Below are 22,723 nucleotides of genomic sequence, written 5' to 3'. Positions count from 1 at the left end.
GTAGCTAATGTCCTTGGGTTGGAGTTTTCCTTCTAATACTTTGTGTAGGACTGGGTTTGTGGCTAGGTATTGGTTAAATCTGGTTCTGTCATGGAATATCTTGTTTTGTCCATCTATGGTGACTGAAAGTTTTGCTGGTTATAGTAGTTTGGGCTGGCATCCATGGTCTTTCTTAGTGTCTGCATGACTCATGACCAGGACCTCTGGCTTTCATTGTTTCCACTGAGAAGTTAGGTGTAATTCTGACAAATCTGCTTTAATATGTTATTTGACCTTTTTTTTTTGCAGCTCTTAATATTCTTTCTTTATTCTGTATGTTTAGTGTTTTGATTATTATGTGATGAGAGGACTTTTTTTTTTATCAAGTCTGATATTCTGTAAGCTTCTTGTATCTTCATATGCATATCTTTCTTTAGGTTGGGAAAGTTTTATATGATTTTGTTGAATATATTTTCTGTGTTTTGAGTTGGACTTCTATCCCCAATATTCTTAAGTTTGGTCTTTTCATGTTATCCTATATTTCCTGGATATTTTATGTTAAGCTTTTGTTAGATTTAATGTTTTCTTTGACCAATGAGTCTATTTCCTCTATTGTACCCTCAGTGCTTGAGATTCTCTCTTCCATCTCTTTTATTCTGCTGTTTATGCTTGCATTTGTGGTTCCTGATCATTTTCTCATATTTTCCGTTTCTAGAACTTCCTTGGATTTTGTTTTCTTTATTGTCTCTATTTTGTTTTCAAGTCTTGAATCATTTCTTTCATCTGTTTGATTGCTTTTTCTTGATTTTCTTTAAGAGATTTTTTGATTTCTTCCAATATTTCATTTGTCTTTTCCTCCATTTCTTTGAGGGAATTTTTCATTTTCTCTTTAAGGGCCTCAAACATTCTCCTAAAGTTATTTTTTAGGTCATTTTCCTCTGCATCATCTATATTTGGATGTTCAAGTCTTGCTGTTGTAGGGCCACTAGTTTTTGTTGATGTCGTGTTGCTCTTTGTGGTGTTGAGTGTGTTCTTATCTTGTCTACCCATCTTTTCCTCTGATTGGTGTAGTTAGGGCTGTGTCTCTGGCGATCAATCTTCCAGTTGCCAGTGGGTCCAAGGCTCAGATGGTTGCTCCTCACAGTGCAGTCAGGGCCATGGTTGCAGTCACCCGGAGGTCACTCAATGTTCCCAGAGGTTGCTTGGCACTCATGAGTGTCACTCTGCAATCCCGGAGGTTGTTTGGGCCTACTCCTATGGAGGTTGCTTGCTTGGGCCTGCTCAGGTAGAGGTCGCTGACTCAGGCCTGCTCAGGTAGAGGTCATTGGCTCCCTGGGCAGTCACTCCCTTGTACCTGCTGTGGCTGAGGTCTCTGCTTTGGGCCTACTCCAGTGGAGGTCACTGGCTCAGGCCTGTTCTGGCAGATGTCCCTGGCTTGGACCCACTCCCACAGAGGTCTCTGACTTGGGCCTTCTCCCCGGCAGTTGCTCCCTTGTACGGAAAAATCTTCTATATAGATTGAAAGCCAGAAAAATATTTCCATATGTTTATGTCATGTATGCCAAAGTAGTAAAACTCCTTACCTCTCTACCTGCTCTAATAATTCAGATTTTAGCAAGACTTCTAAAAGCTTTCAAGTTACAACTTTCACACGGAAATGATGGAAACCTAGAAATGGCATTCTTATGTTCTTATGACCGCACATTGATTTTGTCTTCTTAAGAAAGATACATAACTCATCCTTCTGTCACTAAGTTAATATTTAAGGACAACGACACGCCAAGATTTTTTAAGGTGCCCAAGATGACATATGTTTAGGCAATGTCATTCAACAGTACACCCTTTCACTCCACTTGGGGAGAAGATTGTGGCAATTCCAACTCCTATAGACTGGCTGCTTAGACAAACAGGAAAGGTTAAAGAGCTGGCAGGTGTTGCAGATGTTGGGTTTGGTGTGAAGGAGTTTATACAGTTCAAGCTAATGGAGATGTGGGCTTCTGGCTGGGTCTGAAACACAGGAGACAGAAGAGATAAGTTATAGAACCCCCTCCCCACTTTCCCGTGCCTGCCTGTTTCCATGATTTTCTACTTTCCACCTAATTTATTTTGTTGAAATTAGACCCCTCTCTAATTTTTATGATAACTTACTATGATTTCTTCTCAATGAAGGAACAGATAATCAGATTTTTTTGTCCTTCTGTAATAAAGTACAGACTTCATTCACTAGCAGTTTCCCTTTCTATTTCTATCTTTTTGAAGTTGCCTTTAATTTCACTCCCTGAGTTTTGGCAATTTCTCTCCTCTTCCTCCTCTTCCATTTTGTTTTGTTCAAACAGAATCATGTTATGTAGTCCAGGCCAGCCTTGAACTACCAGCAGTCCTCCTGCCTCAATCTCCCAAGTGTCAGGATTGCAGGCATGCACTAGACACAAGTGTGCACTTGTGAGACTTCATCTGCAGCCTAGGACCGTTGGACGTCAGTACATAGCAGCATTCACATCCTCATATAGCCAAGTTGCGTGCTTTCTGTATTTTTAAGCATTATTTTTTTGGGTTATTTCTTGGTTTACTTTCATTTCAAGAGCTCCTAGACTATTTTGAATTTATGTTTTATCTTTCTTCTGAGGTTATCAGCTGTTTTAAAACTGATTTTTTTTATTTAACAACAACAGCATAAAAGATTTTCTCAAAATTGTCATTCATACCCATCTTGGCTATAAATGACACATTGGTGCTTCCTTTGTGTTTCCCATGGTTGTGAGTATCTGCAAGGTTTTTCCCAGTCACTCCCCAGGGCTTTATAAAACATGACTTTCCAATGGCTTGCTGACTTAATTTCCTCCATGACCAGTGCTTTCTGAATGTTGATAATTCCGTGGTAACCAAGTTTCACAGTTTCCTTTGAAAATGGATCTCAAATTCCCCCTCCTTGTTCTGTTTTTGCCTCCATTTTTTACTATACCAGAGATTAGAAAATGATGGTGTTAATTCTTATGGCCTAAAGCACTTGTCTTTACATTAATCAGTTTAAGTTTGCATGAGTGTTTATAGCTATTCCAAAAACATAGCTTTATTGCACCACAGAACTCTGATGGCAGGAGTACCGCCAGTTGTCGGTCTTTCAGAGTTCATTGAAGACTTGGTGAGAAATGGTCCCTCAATGCTTTGAAATTTAACTCTGGGTTCAACAGAACAGTTCCTGCTGTCTCTCCTTTAGTACAGGCAACCGCTGCTATGATGATCAATAATGAGTCACTTTAAAGTCATGTCTTAATCTATTTATTCCACTAATGGCATAGTATGATGGTTTTACGTGAATCATATATGTATAGGTGTTTATATACATGCATACATATATTCAAACACAGGTGTATATAAATATTTACGTAGATAAAGATATATCTATTTCCCTCCTGTGTATGCTACATTGCACGGTATTCTGAATAAGTCTTAAAATGCCACTTTGCTCTTCTTTCTTCTGTATGATACTGTCCGTAAGTTGTATATGTACATATAGTACTCGAATAATTATAATAATATATATAGAATATATAAGTACCATGCATGTACTTTTTCTAAAATATATGTCGATAATTTAGTAATTTAAAAACTATTCACATATGCATATATAATGTATATAACATATATAAACCTTTCAAGACTCACCTAATTAAATTTTCCTTTAGTCATTTTACAAATGCTTGTAATAGAAAAAGGATTCTCCATGGAGTATACCCTGATCCACCTAGATTTGTAGCCCACAAAGTAAGCAAAAGAAAGCCCCTCAGAGCAGGACTTATCTTTACTCCCTAGGACCTACTTCTTCCCAAGTGAGCAAGGCTTGGCATCCAGGATACTTCTGTCGTGATTAATATCTGGGGATAAGCTCTTATGCTCTTCAGGTAAACACCCTGCAGGAAAACAGATTCCGTTTTTGAATCTCCTTTCTTCTGTCAATTTTGAACCTCAAGTAAAATAAATAAATTGCCAAGACATTCCATAAAAGGCCAGCCACTGTCCCAGGTGCTGCACAGTTCTGATAATAACGGGCACGGTGATGATGAACTTGCATGGAGAAGAGCCAAGATCTCCTCTCTAGTGGAAATCTGCCATCAGTCATGCAGCTAGTTAAGAGGTCCTCGAGCCAGGGCTGGCTTCCCATTCTGACGATGTTTTTTCTCCTTCTCTCTCCCAGTTAGAGCTGAAACCTCAAGGCCGAATGCTAATGAATGCAAGATACTTTCTGGAAATGAGCGGCAAGTGACATTTCTTCTTCCTGTTTGGGGGTGAGGAGGGGATAGCCTGTTCAGCGAAGGCTCGTTTTGCTTCTGCAATATCCTAGAAAAGAGAAATGCAAAACATTCTATTAAAATTCTCAATGGTGCTCGGGCAGGAATTGAAAACAACTGCCCAGACCAGACAAACGTAGAGCAAACATAAACACATGGGCGTAGTATAAATGTAAACATAAAACATTCGCAGCGCTGGTCTATAAATGGTGTAAATTCACGAGCCTGGTGCTTTCACAGTCTCTCTATTTTAGTTTGTGAATTTACTCTGAATACAAAAGGCTGCTCCTGCATTGCTTTGTGTAAACACATTGCCTATTTATAAATGGTGTTCTATACCCAGCATTCCACTGGCCTAGAATATGAAATAAGAAACTGAAAATATCTTCTGTAAAGCTAGTATCAAATGCAAAGGCCTAAAGTTAGTCACCTCACATCCTCTTAGGAATAAGGAAGGAAAAAAAAAATGCACGGCCAAAGAGTTTCAGTTCTGTGTCTCACATAAACCCAAATGGCAGAAGGTAAGCTTAGAAGCACTGTGGATACACTGGGCCCCGGGACAGTCAGGCAGTGCTGTCTCTGAATTAAGTGCTACTCTTGATAAAATCCTAGGCCACACAATAAGCATGTGAGCTGAATAACAATAAACTATGTTTAGTAAATTATTCTTACTTCAGGTTCAGTATCACTTATCCAAAAATGCTTAAGACCAGAAAGATTTCAGATTTTGAATTATTTAGGGAATTGGGGGTATTTGTTATTTGGGGATTTAAATCCAAGTCTGAACAGAATATTCTTTTATATTTCATGTAAGTGTTACACACCAACCTGAAGATAATGTTATACACTATTTCAAATCATTTTGTGCCTGAGGCAATGCTTTATGGCAAAGAAATTTCTAGTTGTGGATCTTATCTGTGCTCAAAATATATTTAGCATTTTGGATTTTGGACTTTAGGATTCAGGATGCTCAAATTATAGCAACACAAAATGAGTTTTAGTTCAGATATTTACACTGCTTTATTTAACATATAAAAGTCCTAATATGCCCAGACTCAAATAGCATTATGAGACAAACAGGGAAAACTTACACACTTACCAGGTGTTTGGAAATCTTGAGGCATGATTATTAGACTTTTTAGGTCTACTAATGAGATTATAGCCGTGTGCTTTATTTTTATCATTGTTATGAAAAAAAATTAAGGAAGAATTTGTTTGGGCTCAAAATTGAAAAGATACAGTCAACCATGGGGGAGGGGGATCGTGGCAGCAAAACCACAACACTGTGCAGATTCTAGCTCATTGGTAACTAAGTCCAAGTCACCAATAACTTATCAGTGTCCCATTAAGGAAAGAGATAAAGCACTTCCCCTTGGAGTTGTTTCATTAAGAGCAGGTCCAGATTTGAATTCTATACTTCATGCTTCCTGCGCCTTCCATCTTAATCTGTGCCTACCTGAAGGCTGTCTTGTGCATATGTCCCTGTGTCTGTCCATGTGTGTCTGTCTGTGACCATGTGTGTGGTATGCATTGTGTTTGTTTGTGTCTGTACGTGCCTTACGTGTCTGTATGTATGAATGGTACCTGCCTGGGTGGTGTGCTGTCTGTCTCTAACAACAGGCCTCTTTATGTCTTTAATGAGCAGCATAGAAATCATCACATGGGGAAGGAATGGGATACTTTACAGAAATCTTCAACAGTTTTAGAGAAGATTAAATCACTGACTGCAACTGATCCCAGCTAGCGCAGACAGCAAACATCATTATTTATCAACCAATACCCATTAATGGTTGTTTTCAACTTTTATGGTGGATTTTAGGAATTTGCTTTCCACTTCTTTATTTGCTGCTTTCAGCCAATGCGCTGATACACATATATTGTTCTGGGGCAAGAAGAGTATGTAACTTTTAATTGTAACTATGCTTTAGATTAGGTTCTAAAAGTTGATAGTGTGGGAAATCCGAGGCAGGTAAGTTTGATTGTTGCTTATTCTTTGAAAGGCAGTTTAAACAAAGAGGCTGTGTGCACAGTAGGACAGCAGTCTTCAGTGACCTCATGGTGTGTTAACTCTGGCTGTGAGGGCCAGCAGAAGTTCCATTCTCTTACAAAGTAAGAGGTATTTTCAGAGTGTGGCATTGTCACACAGACAGGTGATCACTCCGTGCCTTGGGCCAGGAAGCAGAGAGATGAATGCGAGTGTTCCATTTGATGCTGGTGCTCATCTTGCTACTTATTTTTTTTCTCTTTTCATTCATCTGGGAGCCCAGGCTATGAGATGGTGTGGTCCATCTTCCCTTCTCTGCAAAAGCTCTCCAGAAACACCTTCACGGGCATTCTCAGAGGTGTGCCTCTTAGATGACTCCAAATCTAGCCACATTGCCAGGGAAGACTAACTAGAACAAGTTCACCCCCATCCACTTAAGACCCTAAACATCCCTTTAATCCAGAACATTGCTCCTGACTTCCCAAATGCCCATAGCCATCTCTTAATGCACTTAGTTCATCTCCAAGAGCCCCTCAGTCTTAATAGTTCTAAGGCAGTTCAAAAATCCCAAAGTCCAAAATCTCTCCTGAGAATCAAAGCAATCTCTTAATTATGAACCCCTGTAAAATCAAAAGGCAACTTATATACTTACAATATTTACAATTACATAGAGAAAACATTCTCTTCCTAAAAGAGATTTAGCGGCATAGCAAAGAAATAACAAAACTTAAACTCAGCAAGAGAAATAACAAATTATTTTTCCATGTAGCTCCATATTTGGCATCTAAGGCTTTAAGTAGCAGCATCTGGGCTCAAATAGCCCTTCCCATTCTGTTGCCTGCACATGTGATCTGTCTTGGTCTGATTCTATTCTGTGCCTGTTGCATTCCTTAGCGGACATCCCATAATCCTGGTATTTCCAACATCCTGGACTCTCTGTTTCAACTTAGGATTCATCATCAATGCTTCATCAAATGAGCTCTCGGGGCTTCCTTGTAGGGAATCCAACCTGGTCACTGATTGTCAGGCCTTGGGGTCTTTCTGGAACCTTGGAGTAATCTTCCATGATCCCATAGTTCTTGCGTGCCTACAAACGCAGCATCACGTCAATGATACTGACAAATATTATCATTTGAAATGTGATCTGGCTCCTTCTACTCCAGCTTTTATGGTCTCTGCACACCTTTTGCAACCCAAACTGATAAGACACTTGCAGAGGCAGTTGTTTTCCAATGGAGAACCCCTTCATCAACATTCTCTGTGCATGTTCTCTCCTTTCAAGTGAGTTTAGATTTTTCACAAGCTAATGGGGTTTAGCTGGGCAGGGGCAGAGGTGTGTATCTTTCCATTATTCCAGTACGAGCCCCGGGGCAGCATTTGTTGAACCACCTCTTACGCATTTAACTTTATGACTGGATTATAATTTAGGCAATATAAGCAGAAATACATGATAATTAGATGGTTTGGTTGGGTTCCCCATTCAGTAGCTTTCAATTTCTTTTGGTTCCTAGATACTAGTTCTTTCAAAGGCCTATTTACCTTCTAACAAGCTCGTAACTCTTGTTTTCTTGGGGTATCTAACCCTTGTTTTCACCCTGAAGGTTGGCCTTGGCCCAGGGTAACTGATGGCAACTTCACCTCTGTCTGTGTGCTTTAGGATGCAGCTGTTTTCTCTTCCTGTTCCTCTGTCTCAGAGACAGTCCCTCTCTTTGTTGACCTCACGCTTCATCCCTGGCAGCTCTGCGCCATCAATACACTTCCTCTCTAATGTCAACTTTCCCTATTCTCTGTGGTTTCCTCCTCATTGCTGAGAGGTCCTATATTAAGCGTTCTTTTCCTAGCTTGAAAAATACATATATTAACCTTTTGCCTTTCTGGGTATTTCTTTTCTCTTTCCCTGCTGTGACATTTCTGTTCTATTCATTTTTTTTTTCTTTTCTTAAGACACAATGTCAGATGGCGTGACTGACTTGATATATACTTGAAGATGACCTTCAACTCCTCATCTTCCTGCCTCCACCTCCCGAGTGCTAGGACAGGACCAGAGGCATGCATCACTCTACTGGTATTATGTACAGTGAGAATATAAGCTAGATCTTTAGGCTTGAGAGACAAGCACTCTACCCACTGAGATATATCCCAGCCCTCACTGGCAGCTCTTGAAGATACAGTTCATATATGTTAGTCATTCTTTCTTCATTGCTCCTTTGGGTGTTTCCCCATTTTTTTCTTTTATTGAAAATAGATTATTTTTCTCACATAATATATACTGATTATGGCTTCCCCTCTCTCTACTCCTCCTTGGTCTTCCCCACCTATCCTCCTATCCAGCTCCACCCCTTTTATATCTCACTAGAAAGCAAACAGGCTTCTATGGGATGGCAATAAAGCAAAGCAAAATAAAATATAATACAATCTGAAACAGAAATCAACACATCAGAGTTGGAAAAACAGAAGGAAAAGAGCACAGGAGAAGGCACAGGAAACAGAGATCCACTCATTTACACACTCAGAATCCCACAATTATGCTAAAGTGGAAGCCAAAATGTATGCAAAGGACTTACAGAGTAAAAACAGAGAAGAAAAATATATATTAAAAATAAAAGTAAAAAAAATAACGAGATAATAAAAAAGGAAGGGCCCTGATATGACATTATGAGACAAGGAACCTGCAAAGATGCCGCTGAGCTTTCTGCTGACCCTCTAGTGCTAGGCACGCAGTGGACCCCAGGAGCAGCTTGTTTCTTGATAAGACGTCTGTGGAAGAAACTAAATGTTCATTTGGAAGTGATTAGCAAGCCAAGATTGCTTCTGGGCTAGGGATGGGAGCATATATCCATATCCAGTTCTTTTGATTCTTAAACCCTAAAAATCTGGCATGTATCTTGACCAATCTGCTAACATAGCTTTCTCTGAGACACTGAACCTTCTGAACAAGTTCCTATTTTTTCAACTTCTTAGACAGTTGTCAATGCCCAAAGATTCTTTTTTTTTTTTCCTGATCTGTAAGTTTTCAATATTTTCCCTTAAATTCTTAGCTTTCTCTACTTGGTTTCTTTTTCTTTTCTTTTTTTTGTTTTTGTTTTTGTTTTTGTTTTTCAAGACAGGGTTTCTCTGTGGCTTTGGAGCCTGTCCTGGAGCTCTGTAGACCAGGCTGGTCTCGAACTCACAGAGATCCGCCTGCCTCTGCCTCCCAAGTGCTGGGATTAAAGGCGTGCGCCACCATTGCCCGGCCTTCTACTTGGTTTCTTTAGTAATTTATTTTCCTAGACCCACAAACCATCTGGATCTATTTTACACCATCACACGCTGCCTCTTATAATTAGCGCTGTTGTCTGTGTGTTCTTCGTGTCTCTCTGGCTTAGCTGTAGATGCTCAATGGTTAGGAATAAAACCTCTGAACTCTGCAGAATGCTCAGCTCAGAAATTTAGATGCTCAGGATCTATCAGTGCTTGATTGGCTGCAAACGAGTCAATTAAGTAAAAGATCTGGAGTTGTTTGTGCAGAAGAAAAGGCCAAGCAAATCATTTCAGAGATAAACACAGCCAATACCAAGAGATTTAAAGAAAGTCTGTGTTATACTCAGGCATTCCCTTATAGTGACTGTAAAGATTAGGGATTAAAGGGAGCCTGTAGAAGGAGTAAGGAAAAATTAGTTTCTGGAGTATTCTAATGCTTTTAAGTTTACTGTAGTCTAATGTATATAAGGTTATTTATATACATAGATATAAATGATATAGGTATAGATTTAGATAATAGAGGTGTATATACATATTTATAATAATATAATATAGGACTCTAGAATATTCATTTATTCTACAAATTACACATGTCTTATACCTTTCTTCATTCCATTTCATTACATCTGAACTAAAACAGAGATGTCTGATTTTATTAAAAATCGACATATACATGTCATAATTTATAGCTTTATCTGTATAGTTATTTCATAAATTGAGGGAGAAAATTATTAACTTAGTGACAGTCTCTCACTCACACTTACCAAGCCCAGTTTATTTCCCTTTTAACTCCAAATAAAGTCACCTGAAGTCTATCCTGAAAGTAGTGGGCAGAGTATTGTGGCCCAGCTGAGGAACTATGAGGAAAGTATGGGGAATTCCCTGCACATAGGCGCTTGTGATTTCTGTAAAACAGACCCAGGAATGGCTGCCAAGGAAACGTGAGCCCTAAAGTGGATCACTAGATTCAGATGGGTTCCTAGGAAAAGGCCTCTGCCTGCCCAAAATCTCATGTGTCTAGCTCTTGCATTCCCAACCAGCCACTATTGACAATGGAAAGTAAGGAACCTTGGTAGAGACACCCACCTCAAGCGTGTGATTAGACCTCTCACCGCTGAGCCATGATAGAAGCAATTTAGTTCCATATTGTTGATTCTTTATGTATTTGAAATATAATGAGTGCTAATTCTAAATTTCCATTTTTGCAGATAAAAAGAAACAGCAAGTGATCCAACAATCTCCAAACTATTACAAATTATGATTCTAAGCACTATAATCATTATTATCCTTGCTGTAGTGATAGATTACAGTTCTCACTGTTTCTTTATTATTTACCATGTTGATTCTTCTCCCTTTGCAGAAGTGTTTCTTACTCGACCTAGTGACCTACCATTTTGTGTTCCTTGTGCATCTTGAGCATTAGCCTAGGCATTATAGGTATTCTCAGGGTTCTATCATCTTAGATTCCTTCAACCCTTTGGGAAAATTTCATCTGAACATAGGATGCTATGGATAATGAGACCCACAAGCCCAGGGCTAACTGAAAAAAAACATTCTGACTTGACAGTGTGAAGTAAATGACACAAGATGAGCTAGGCATGTAAAACTTAAACTATTAATTTTCTGGCACTTTCTACAGTAACAGAGGCTGTAGCTCGTATATCTGATCGCTATACCCAACAAGAACCAGAATATTAAACTTCTCCCCAAAGTTCTTTGCCCTTGCAAAGGGCTAGGTAATGCCTTTCCATCTTTGGTACCCTGCCTAAACCCAACGCTATGCAAGGCGTCCTGGCACCAGAGTTCTCTGTTCTCCTCACGTCACTGTCAGTCACAATACTCTGTGGAAGTACAGACTTGAAATGTCAGGATTCTGGTTTAAAAACTCAAGAGGGCTAACTGAGTTAGAGAAGCAAACAATGGACCAATCCAAACCTTTAGTAATGCTTCCTGCAGCGATTCCATACTGCCAAATTAATAACAGAAGCCTAGGGCCATTCCCATCCCTACAAGCCCTTGAAAGGCCACTGTGCGCTCAGCACTTACTGTTCTGCTTCTCCTCAAGTGCCCACCCTCTCTGCCCCGCTGTGACCATCATGTTGCATCACTGCATCCCTTCTCTCTCTCCACAGACACAAAGGACATGAGCGACTTTGAGAACGAAGGATTCTTCGCCTTGCATCATCGCCGAGGAGCCATCAAGCAGGCCAAAGTCCACCACGTGAAGTGCCATGAGTTCACAGCCACGTTTTTCCCTCAGCCCACGTTTTGCTCTGTCTGCCATGAGTTTGTCTGGTACAATACTTGATGTTTTCCTCTCGAACTTCAAGATATGCATTTTGTCACTGCCTAGCACTAAGAGCTCTACCGTGAGAGAGGGTGAAGGGCCGAGTACTGGCGAATGGTGGTCAATGGGCTCACCAGCACTGAAAATGTCTAAAGAGCCTGATTCAACACAAGGTTTTTATAACGTGACTCTTGAAGAGGGGAACCCACTCCAGAGAGAGTATTCCATGAGTTAGCTTTCCTTGACTATGACAAAACACCCAAGACTATCTATCACTTTTAGGAAGCGAAGGCTCATTTGGGCTGACAGTTTCAATAAAATTTGCCTGCCCCTTTTATTTTAGGTCTGAGACAAGGCAAGACATTGAGGCAGGACAGGGCTACCCATGACTCCTTAAAGCATCCAAGAAGCAAGAAAGGAGAGAGAAAGTACCAGGGTCCCAGCATTCCTTCCAAGGGCACACTCCAGTGACCTCACTTCCTTCTGCCAGATCCCATCTCTTTATGGTTCAGTTCCTGGTTCCAAAACAGCACATGGCTTTGGGACATTTCCCATGCAGTGGAGTTTTGTTTCTGACTAAATGAGAGGCTGCTGGTCTATGAGGGAAGGAGCAGATGAGGGTGTATTGTTATTGCGAGCAGAGCTGTGAGATTTTGCAGTCAACACCTTCATCATTGCAATAGCTCCACCGCTGCCTTGACCGCTGCCTTGCTGCTCTCTGCATCGCACAGCACTCTCCCGCAGTAACAAATGGCTGCAATGAAGCTCTTGGCTGTCTTCATCTCGGAGATCAGTGTAACCACACAGCAAAAGCTACGGTAGAGGGGAGCGAAATGATGCCTGTTTCTGCTCTCAACATCTGTGCCCGCTAAGAGATGCTGGTCCCCTCGGGCTCCTGCAGAATCATTAGTGCACGAGAGACTTCGTGGGGTCTCCTCAAGCCAGCAGATTAGGATGAACTTTCATTAATTGTTTTTCCTCTAATCACTCGGTCCTCCTTTGTTTCTAATCAACAGTGCTGCTTTCTAGATAGCAGATATTCTTAGACTCTCAGAATGAGGAAATAGATATTTTACAGATAAGTGCGTTCATCTGTGTATAAGCCAAGAATGAGTGAGGGAGTGACTCACTCATAATTAAACGAGGTATTGACTTTTTAGTGAGGAGCATAGAAATTTTTTTTTAGGTCAACCTAAAATGTATTTCAATATTTAGAGAAATACATGTAAACACAGAGGCAAAACAAATGAGTTACATCTCCTTTGCAATATTAATAACAAGAAAATAGTCTTTGGACTTAGAAAATAGGCAAGATTTAATATTCTTATCTGCTGTCTGCATGTGTGGCAAGATAGATGTTCTTGGAGATATCAGGGTCAAAGATTTTTTTTTAAATTTATTTATTTATTAAGGATTTCTGCCTCGTCCCCACAACCGCTTCCCATTTCCCTCCCCCTCCCCCGATCAAGTCCCCCCCCCCTCATCTGCTCGAAGAGCAAGAAATTTATTGCTAGGATCTTGGAATACATTTGGTCTGGAGTTGTAAACCGTTTGCTTGACAATGCAAAGATGATAAGAAAATTAATCTCATTCAATTGATTTTAAAAATTTAAGTAAAACAACATAAACTTAAACTACCTTCTTAGCAAGTGATGCATGTGGACACAGAGGAAATCCTCTGTGGTCTTAGGAATGTCAAGATCTCATTTACCTATAGACCATTTCTGCTGCGACTGTCTATGTGAACATGCATTTAAATCCCACATTGCTTTGTTACAGGGGGCTGAACAAGCAGGGCTACCAGTGCCGACGTAAGTACAAGGCATTCCTGCTGTATCCTCAGTACTCTTTGCATTGAATTGTTCCTCCAGAAATCACAAGTGGCAATTGTCTCTTTTCAGAATGTAATGCAGCAATTCACAAGAAGTGCATCGACAAAGTGATCGCCAAGTGCACAGGCTCAGCTATCAACAGCCGAGAAACCATGGTACTGGCGTAATTAGATTCCATTTCCTTACTCTCTCCACCTTTTCCAGCAAGTCAGATGGCCCACCTCACTCTCAACCTCAATAGTTACCAGAGTCTCTGGGGAAAATAAGCTGTCAAGAAACTGAGTTAAATGGATATGTGTTTTAGACCTTAATAGTTTGTTCTCCGGGTTATCTTTACTTCTTGCACCTTCAAGAGGATGTTATCATTGGTGTTCTGTTATTCCCCTAACCCTGGAATAGTACTGTCCCATAGAAGTCAAATGAGAGCCATGTGTGAAATTTTAACCTTCCAAGTGGCGACGGTAAAGAAGAAACAGACAGTACGGTATGGTGCCATAGGACCAGTTCAGGACACTGAGGCAGGAAGATTACAAGTTCAAGGCCTGTCTAAGGAACAAATTGAGGTCAAGGCCAGCCTGTGTGATTCAATGGGACTCTGTGTAGAAATAAAAAGTCCAAAACAGGCTGGCATTATGGCTTAGTGGTAGCATACTTGCCTAGCATGTGAGAGGAAGCCCTTACTTCAGTGCCACAAGAATCAACAAAGTCATCTAAAGGATAGACAAGTAAAATCATTTTAATCATATATTTAATTGAGCCAAGTCTATTACTATTTCAATATATAATCAATATGTAATCAATATAAAATATTTTTCACTACTTGTCCTGACCAAGTCCTCAAATCCTACTGTGCAATTTGCTCATGGTTCTCAATTCTAGCTCTTCACCCTACAGGTGTTCATTAACCCTGTGTGGTTACTTGGTTCTCCTGCCCAAAAATCAGATCAGGAGACTCCAGTTGTCATATCTGAGGCCATTGGGTCACCTCTCAACATTCAGGTGTTCCTCCATTTTGACCTAATGTTCTTTAACAGCATTGTGCAGTAGCAAATGCATGTTTCCTTAGCTCCTATTTGAAAAAAGGGTCCGTATCCCCTCTTCCTGACATGGTCGCCCCATCTGTCAAGATAGCTGCCTCAGACACCAGCTATGAGCCTCCTGGTGCTTGGTACATGCTTTGACACATGATACCACATGTGCCCTCACCTGGAAGAGCTGCAGGCTCCTTCAGGTACCTCAGGAAGGTGGTAGGCAGTCTGATGGCTAAATGCCCCTTGCTACACATGTTTTCACTACCATCGCTGTGAGCCGTACATCTAGGAGATTGTGGGAAGTTGAGACCTAGGGACACACGTGCAGTCAGGTCTCCATCATTCTTTCAGTTCCACAAGGAGCGATTCAAGATCGACATGCCGCACAGATTCAAAGTCTACAACTACAAGAGCCCGACCTTCTGCGAGCATTGCGGGACCCTGCTGTGGGGGCTGGCGAGGCAAGGTCTCAAGTGTGACGGTGAGTGCCGAGGGGTGGGTGTGGGTCCTGCGCATAGCCTGATGCCGCCCGTGCATCATGGAGGGAAGACGAGAGGCTCGAGAGTGATGACCTCTGTCCCCATCTTTGTGTGCCCACCAAGATGGATGCCACCTCCGTGAGACCGTAGATTTCCTTTACCATCCTCCTGCCCTGCCATGTCTCCATCTTCATCCTGCCATGACTCCATCTTCACATCCAAGGAGAGTTCATAACTGCTCAAATTTAAAGTTTAGGCTCAGTAGCTTAGGGTCAAAATCAGGGTTCAACAGGTCAAGGCCAAAGCGCAATAGCTCAGAGTCAAGGTCAAAGATCATGACCCCATATTTCAATGTTATGTTCAGTAGTCCTGGAGTGAAATGACAGCCTTCCTCTTTTGACTCTGCCAAGGACTCTCCACTCTGCCCCAATCTTAGATTCTGTGCTACCTCCATCTTAATTCTAGTAGATTGACTCGTTCGAAGCCCCTGCTCTCCTCTTTAGCATTGGTTAGTGAATTATTTCTGCTGCCTCATTAAGGAGTAAGCACGTGTGTCCCTTTGAGCAGTGAATGGCTCCGGTGAGAGGAGCTCTGGGACTTTAGCTACAGAGTACATCATCAACTATGTCTGTGAACACCAAGGGCCCAGATGAGACAGGGTCACCACCCTAGGCCTTCCTCTGGGGTTTGAATTAGAGCAGAACTAAGATATAATGAGTATAGATTATCTTTTTATTGTATCTATATACATGCTGCTACCATTCTCTGAATGTGGAGGTACTCAGACCTACACTGAAAAGAGAAACAAGGCATTCTTGATCTAAAACTCTCACATTTAAAAAACCGAAATACTACAACTAGGGGGTCACGAGGGCAAAAGTGTCTAATAAAGATCAGCAAAGCACCTGCCTTACCAGTGAAAGAGAAGGAGGAGGTGGGACAGTTTCTTAGCACATAAAAAGACCTTTCTGATGGCGAACTATTAAATATATTAGCCTTTTATTTTACTTTGCAGCATTTCTTATTTCTCTTCTCTTTGAAGAGCTGGAGATGGCCTTTTAAAAGTAGATCATCCTCTTCTGTCTCCCTTTCCTTGCCTCAGTACTGTCCATGTACCTGGGGGAGTATGGCATCTTAGCGGAGACAAGGAGAGGAGTTAGGTTTACCGATTATTACCACAGTAGTGACTGGCCAGTCAGAACTCACCTTAAGAATCCCTTGATAAGCCCCAAAGTCCTGTTTGTGTCATTTCCTTCATATGACTGCTTATAAAGAAAACTTTGACATGCAGGCTTATGGAATATATTATTAATTCTTAGGTAACAATAATGTCCAAATATCCTAGCTGTAGAAACAGAAAGGCAAATGACCATCTCGCAGTCAGGTCTCACTTCCCGGGAACCCCGGTGCCTACTCGTTAAGACAGAACTGATCTGACAGCATGATCGCAAAGCTTAGAACCTCCATGAAGGTTCCTTGGCATTGTTTCACACTGACATGCTTTGCTTTGCTCTAACATTCTTTCCTTCCCATTCCATCCCCTCCCCCTCTCCTGAGATCTGTATTTCATATACCCCCCTTCCCTCTTCTCTTTTATTCCCTCTCCTTCCCCCATTTTCCCTCCCTCCCTCCCCTTTCTCATTTCAAGGTCCATTTTTGTTTGTCATATTCCCGTTTTCTCCACCAGGACTCACCCTTTCTTCTTGACTGTTCTAAGTTATCCTTCCCTGAGTTATCTTTAGTCCTCTCTCTTTGCCTTACCCTCTCCTTGCCTCATAGTCATCTCCTTGAGTGCCCTGCCTCCCCAGCCTCTACGCTGTCTTCTTTCCTTCTCCACCATAATTCCCATGAAAATAGTCATCCGAAGGGACTATTTGCGATCACAGAGGTCAAGTTTCCACCTGATAGGTTAGTAACAAAGACCCATGGTGTTATAAAGGGAAGGAAGGTCTCTTCCTGAGCATCAGAGTCAAGCTTAGATCTGGCTACAGTTTTAAGGAGCAGAGTAAAATAAAAATCCCAATGTACCTAATTCTCAACTGGTGTCTTACTTACATCTCTATACTCCCATCACATGGGAAGCTGAGACAGGAGAATGTCTAGTTCAAAGCCAGCCTGGCCTGCATTGCAAGACACTGTCTCAACAGCAACAAAATAGAAGCTTTAAAACCCCACGAACAAATCCAATGTAGTTATATCAACAAGGCAGAGTTTTTACTGCCAATATTAAAGTTTTTAAATATGCCTAAAAGATTTTACTTTAAATGAATTTTTGTAGCAAATGGAATTTATTTGCATAGATAATGTTTTATTTATTTTTATGATGAACTATCTAGAAGAATATGGACTATCTAAAAGGTGAAGGCTGCCACAATTTCATCTTGTTCTTTTAAAATTTAGTTTTATCTGAAATTGTGTATATGTGTCTGTGTGTGTGTATGTCAGTGCATGTGAGTCCAAGTGTCCGTGGAGGTCAGAAGAGGGTATTGGATTCCCTGGAGCTGGAGTTATAGGAGGTTGTGAACTGTATGACATAGGAGCTGGGAACTAAACTAGACCCTTTACAAGAGCAGTAAGTGCTCTTAGTCAGTGAGCCACCTTCCAGTCCCACCTAGATGTTTTAGTATATGATGATGTAATACATTATAATGATGAAAGAGAAGTTGTGCTTGCTGAACTGCAGTCACTGTGTGAAACTCTATGCTCGTGACTTGTTAATAAGCAGTGGAGACTAAGTTTGGGGTCTTAACTGCCTAATTCTACTGGTGCAGTGCTTTAAGTACTTTGGTAGAAGCAAGTAACACCTGAGGTTAGAGTTCCTTTCGTCTGCTGGAGCTTAGAATCCGTATGCCAGTCTTTCTAGTGTAAAGTATAATGGTGATCTTTCAAAAGGAAATTTTTCCAAAAGTGGTCTTTACGTGGGCTCGCGAGGACACACAGGACAAAAGAAGGGCTGCAAGGTCCCGGGATGGTGTTGTTATCAGGACTTGTGAAGCAGGGTGCTTGTAGGGTGTAAGAGCTAATAGTCTATGTAGACAGCATTAGCCCTGTAGAGAGAGCCATCAGAAAGAGAGGGACACACACAGAGAGGGAGGGAGGGGGGAGATTATATATAGTACCAGAGATTCTACTCAGAAACCCTTGGGGATTTTTGTTCAAGCTCATGCAAGGTCAGCTGTGACCAGGAAACACTGTCCTCCCCACTCATGTATTAACCACTTGTCATTCTTTTTCTGTGGAAAAATTAAAAACTACATCTTATAAGATGTACAAAGTTGAAGGTGTGCTCTGTTCTCTGAGCCTCTTTCTGTTAACTATGCTGCAGATGTAAAGTTAAGACTTCAACTCGTATGTAAGAAATACACTTTTCTTCATGACCTCAATATTTAACTGAAGCACAATTCCAATAACCGTAGAGGTCCTCTGCCCTTCCTGTAATTGCACAATATCTGGGGGTGCATTTCTTGGGGGCCTGAAAACTGAGGCACAACCTCCATCCAACTGCCAGGTTGACATTGGCATCACCATCTAAAACCCCAGTGATGAAGTCTGTGACTTCCTTCCGATGGCTTCTGTGGAATATGGTCTGATTTCATCAAATCTGAGGTCAGTGCTTAGGTCCAGTCTCTCTAGAGTCACTACTATAACTTCTCCTGGCATCACAATCCACCAAATTGCTTCCTTCATTCCTGGGTCCACAGTTGCCCTTCTAAAATGCCATTCAGACTCTGAGTTCTGTTTACAGGAGGCTCAGCCATCCTGGATGGCCCCCCAGTAGCCAGGGCTCAGACCTGCGCCCTCATTGCTCGGCCCCATCATCACTAGTCAGGAAGTTTATTAACAAAGAGGCCAGAAGATCATGCCCACTCCTATCCCCTCACTTACACAAGTACCACCTCATCCCTATCCATTCCCCTTCTTCAGGCTGAGGCCGAAACTTAAACATCACCCCAAAGAGCAGAGAAACTCCACCAGTACAGCTGGGAAAGGGGATACTTAGTCTCCAGACTGGAATGGAAGGGCACCCTCTTCTCTCCTAATGTTTTCTAGTCAATAGACCCATCCATAGATGGTTCAACAGAACCAATGTCAGCTTAGGGCTTCTATCCACAGTCCATCTCAGATGCAATGCCAACCACAGACTTTCTTGCCTAGAAATGAGACTGTAATGCTCCCTCAAGATGTCACTGTGTAGCCCCCGGGGCCTTCTTTTCTTCCTCCTCACCGGCTGTGTTCTTCCTTTCAGCATGTGGCATGAACGTCCACCACCGATGCCAGACAAAGGTCGCCAACCTCTGTGGTATAAACCAGAAGCTAATGGCTGAAGCACTAGCAATGATTGAAAGCACCCAACAGGTGAAGCAGACAAGGGGCTGTTGAGATCCTCCCTGTGTCCACTCAACAAGGGCCCACTCAAGTACAGGATGTCCCAGGGTGTCCTTCTGAACACTTGCCTCTCTCTTTTCATCTTCCTGCCCATATTGCCACCTTTGAGATGCTTACTGCCTTCATGCATCTGTGGGTCTATTTACAATATCTTAAACTCTTCCTAGAATTCATTAAAATTATCGAGGATTTACTGCCAGCCATATATCTAAATATTAGAACTACCTACAAAGCTGGAGGAAAAGGATCTGCTTCCTGGAATTATCTTCAGAATTCTCCCAGGACACTGAGTCTAGGTGACTTCTGCCTGGCCATTTACACCTTGTCAGAGGTTAAATTCCCATCTCTTAGAACCAGTTCTCGTTGAGGCTTAGAATTACCTTCTATAGAAGCTTTTTCATCATTGACCTTCTTTCCTGCCCTTACTTGTTATGGAATGAGTTCACTTGTATGGAAGAGTCCAGCTAGTCCCCTTGAAGGGTGAAAAGGAACTAAGTTCCTACTGCTGATGCATTAAATGCTATAGATGCTTGCAAGACAAAGAATCCTAAGGGAAGAAAAGCTTTGGCTGTCCAGCTCATTTAAAAGTCTTCAATGTCCTTTGTCCTGTGGACAAGCACAGCACACTTTCTGTGAGGGGGAGATGGTGGCAACTACAGGTGGTTGGGCTCGCTGACCCTGTTTTTATGGTTCAGGCTCGCTCCTTAAGAGATTCAGAACACATCTTCCGAGAAGGCCCAGTTGAAATCGGTCTCCCATGCTCCATCAAAAATGAAACCAGGCCACCGTGCGTACCCACACCTGGGAAAAGAGGTAGCTATCACCGTGGTTGACTGTCAGTCAGTGCCAGTCACTTGTTCTGATCAACCTGACCCTGTGTTCTCTGGATTTGAGTTTTTCATGATAAGCGTCCTTTTCCTCTATTTTAAGATTACAGATCCAATACAAACTTTGAAGTCCCTATTTTTTTTCTCAGCTGAAAATACATTCATTTCTCATACAATACATCCTGATTGCAGTTTCTCCTCCTTCTACTCCTCTCTTTAAGAGTAAAACCAAAATGCTCAGAACTCAGAGTTCATTGTGAGGGGGTTGCTGGTGGGAGAGGGTGTGTCTAGAATGTCACTTCCTACCCATGTTAAATGGTTTTACAGACATTAATCTTCTGTAAAGCAAGATGAAGAGGGGGGGGCGCATCAGTGTTGTTCTACACCTTCGAGACTCTTCTATGAGGTTTCAAGACAGGAAGGAAAAGAGTCAGGTTCTCAGCCTTAACCTTTGCCTTGTGCCTACTACTTAAAAGAACTGCAAGGGAAAAATGCACCTGTGTGATTCTGGGAACTGAGTACTATCAGCAAACATTATAAAATATGTTCTTTGGACTTAGAAAATATTAAATAAGTTATCTCTATCTCTCTCTCTCTCTCTCTCTCTCTCTCTCTCTCTCTCTCTCTCTCCCTTTTCATACATAGCCTTTAATTGAGTCTAGCCTTTCTCAGGCCATTGACTAGAAACAGAGACATAATCTATACCCAAAATGGCAGATTTACAGACAGCTGGAGAAGAGTTCAACTGAATTAGACTGAATCTCAGAATGAGACATGAGAATAAACAAAAAAAAATGTATGGGTATCCTAAGTGACTACAGTAAAAGTAGCCATTCCTGTTTAACAACTATTTGCCATTTGCAGAACCCCAGGGAATTTCCTGGGAGTCCCCTTTGGATGGAATGGATAAAACGGACCACCCTCCGGACCGTCCTCCTGAACCTGAAGTGAACATGCCAAGAGCCTCTCTGCAGCTGAAACTGAAGATTGATGACTTTGTCCTGCACAAAATGTTGGGGAAAGGGAGTTTTGGCAAGGTATGCTCTCAAGGACTCCAGACTAAATCCCCTAGTAGGTGATGCTAAATTCCTAGGACCAGACGGTGTGGGTGCATGCCAAGAGCGCACCCCCAATGTGTTGGGAACAAACGGAGAGCACCCAGCATTAACTGGGAAGCTGAGTGATTCTGTGTTAATAGCAGCCTCTGTTTTCTGGCTATTTGGCCCCAACGCCATTTGCTTTAAGTCCACATACATCACATGCTCTTGAGTTTGACATCTTTGAGCACCAAAGAATCTAGGAAGTGGCCATGTTCATGCTGGTTCTGTTGTTGTTGTTTTTATTGCTTATTCCCTGTGCCTAGAGTATTGCCCAGTAGCTTCAGATGACCTTAATACCCATTTAAAGACCCATCTCCAAACGTTTTCACACTCAGAAGTGCTAGGGCCAAGATTTCACCTTGGCTCATAAAGAGGAGAAGGGAGAAGACACAGCTCGGGCACTAACACTGTAGTTAGGGGAAGTCTTAGAAAATGTACCTTGGGGAAAGTCCCTGTTCCCCACCCTTCTTGCGACTCACAGGGCAGGGATAGGGGAAATAACTTGCCTCTGTCAGTCATAGAGAGCAAGTACAGACTGAGGAAAGGAAAAATGAGAGAAAGGAGATGAAGAAAAAGCAGCCATCCTCAGGCCTGAGAGATATTTGGTGAAGCACTTGAGTTGCAAGCTGAGGGGCCCGCGTTCAGTTTCCAGAACCCACATGCAAACATCAGGTTTGGCATCAGGTGCTTGTCAACCAAGCACTGGAAGCAGAGAGACCAGAAGATCCCTTGGGCTTGCTGGCCAGCCAGCCTAGCCAGTTTAGTCTGCCCCAGGGAAACAAGAGACCCTGTCTCAACAAAAGGAGACAGACAGCTCCTGAGGAACAGCGTGTGAGGCTGACCTCTAGACTCCCCTGTCATGCTCCGCAGTGCATGCAAACTCGTGGACACTTAAAGAAAATTCAGTCATTGGTGACAACAGAAAATTTCCAAGTTAATGACTATAAAGGGGGACATGATAAAATATAGGCTTTGGGGTATCTTCGACATTACGGATATGTAATTTATTACTATGGTTCCTAGCTATTTTTAAAGCATTAGACAGAACTCCTAGGAAAATTTTAACCATGGGCCACTCTCCCATGACTGCGGGAATCCAAAGCCAGCTAAGCACCTGCTGACCAGATTTTGGCAGCAGCGTCTCCCCAGTGTATTTTACAGTAAACAGGTTCAAGTGTACCGGAGTCTCCACCATGGCTGAGTCATACTGTGTTCCGGCATGTTTGCATTTGAACGCTAATGCGTTTTCTTCTCACAAAACCTACTCTGCCCTGCAAGCAGTAGCTCGG

The 22,723-nt window shown here is 41.9% G+C and overlaps 1 protein-coding gene across 4 annotated transcripts in view; it reads left to right on the top strand.

Annotated features, from left to right (window-relative positions):
* Positions 1–22,723, top strand: part of Prkcq (protein kinase C theta) — a 131,171-nt gene that overhangs the window by 57,062 nt on the left and 51,386 nt on the right. For all 4 annotated transcript variants that reach the window (XM_041630709.1, XM_041630710.1, XM_041630708.1 and 1 more), the window contains exons 4-11: positions 4,175–4,235; positions 11,625–11,787; positions 13,559–13,590; positions 13,681–13,766; positions 14,994–15,123; positions 19,368–19,477; positions 20,203–20,320; positions 21,199–21,371. In XM_041630709.1, the coding sequence (XP_041486643.1) occupies positions 4,175–4,235; positions 11,625–11,787; positions 13,559–13,590; positions 13,681–13,766; positions 14,994–15,123; positions 19,368–19,477; positions 20,203–20,320; positions 21,199–21,371 (873 nt within the window). The remainder of the gene's footprint in view (positions 1–4,174; positions 4,236–11,624; positions 11,788–13,558; positions 13,591–13,680; positions 13,767–14,993; positions 15,124–19,367; positions 19,478–20,202; positions 20,321–21,198; positions 21,372–22,723) is intronic.

The sequence above is a fragment of the Microtus oregoni genome, unplaced genomic scaffold, assembly GCF_018167655.1.
Source record: "Microtus oregoni isolate MIOR12 unplaced genomic scaffold, Mior012 000035F_ref0000213, whole genome shotgun sequence".
NCBI classification, from domain to species: Eukaryota; Metazoa; Chordata; class Mammalia; order Rodentia; family Cricetidae; genus Microtus; species Microtus oregoni.
The sequence above is the reverse complement of the archived record's forward strand: the minus strand, read 5'-3'. Positions and strand labels throughout refer to the sequence as shown.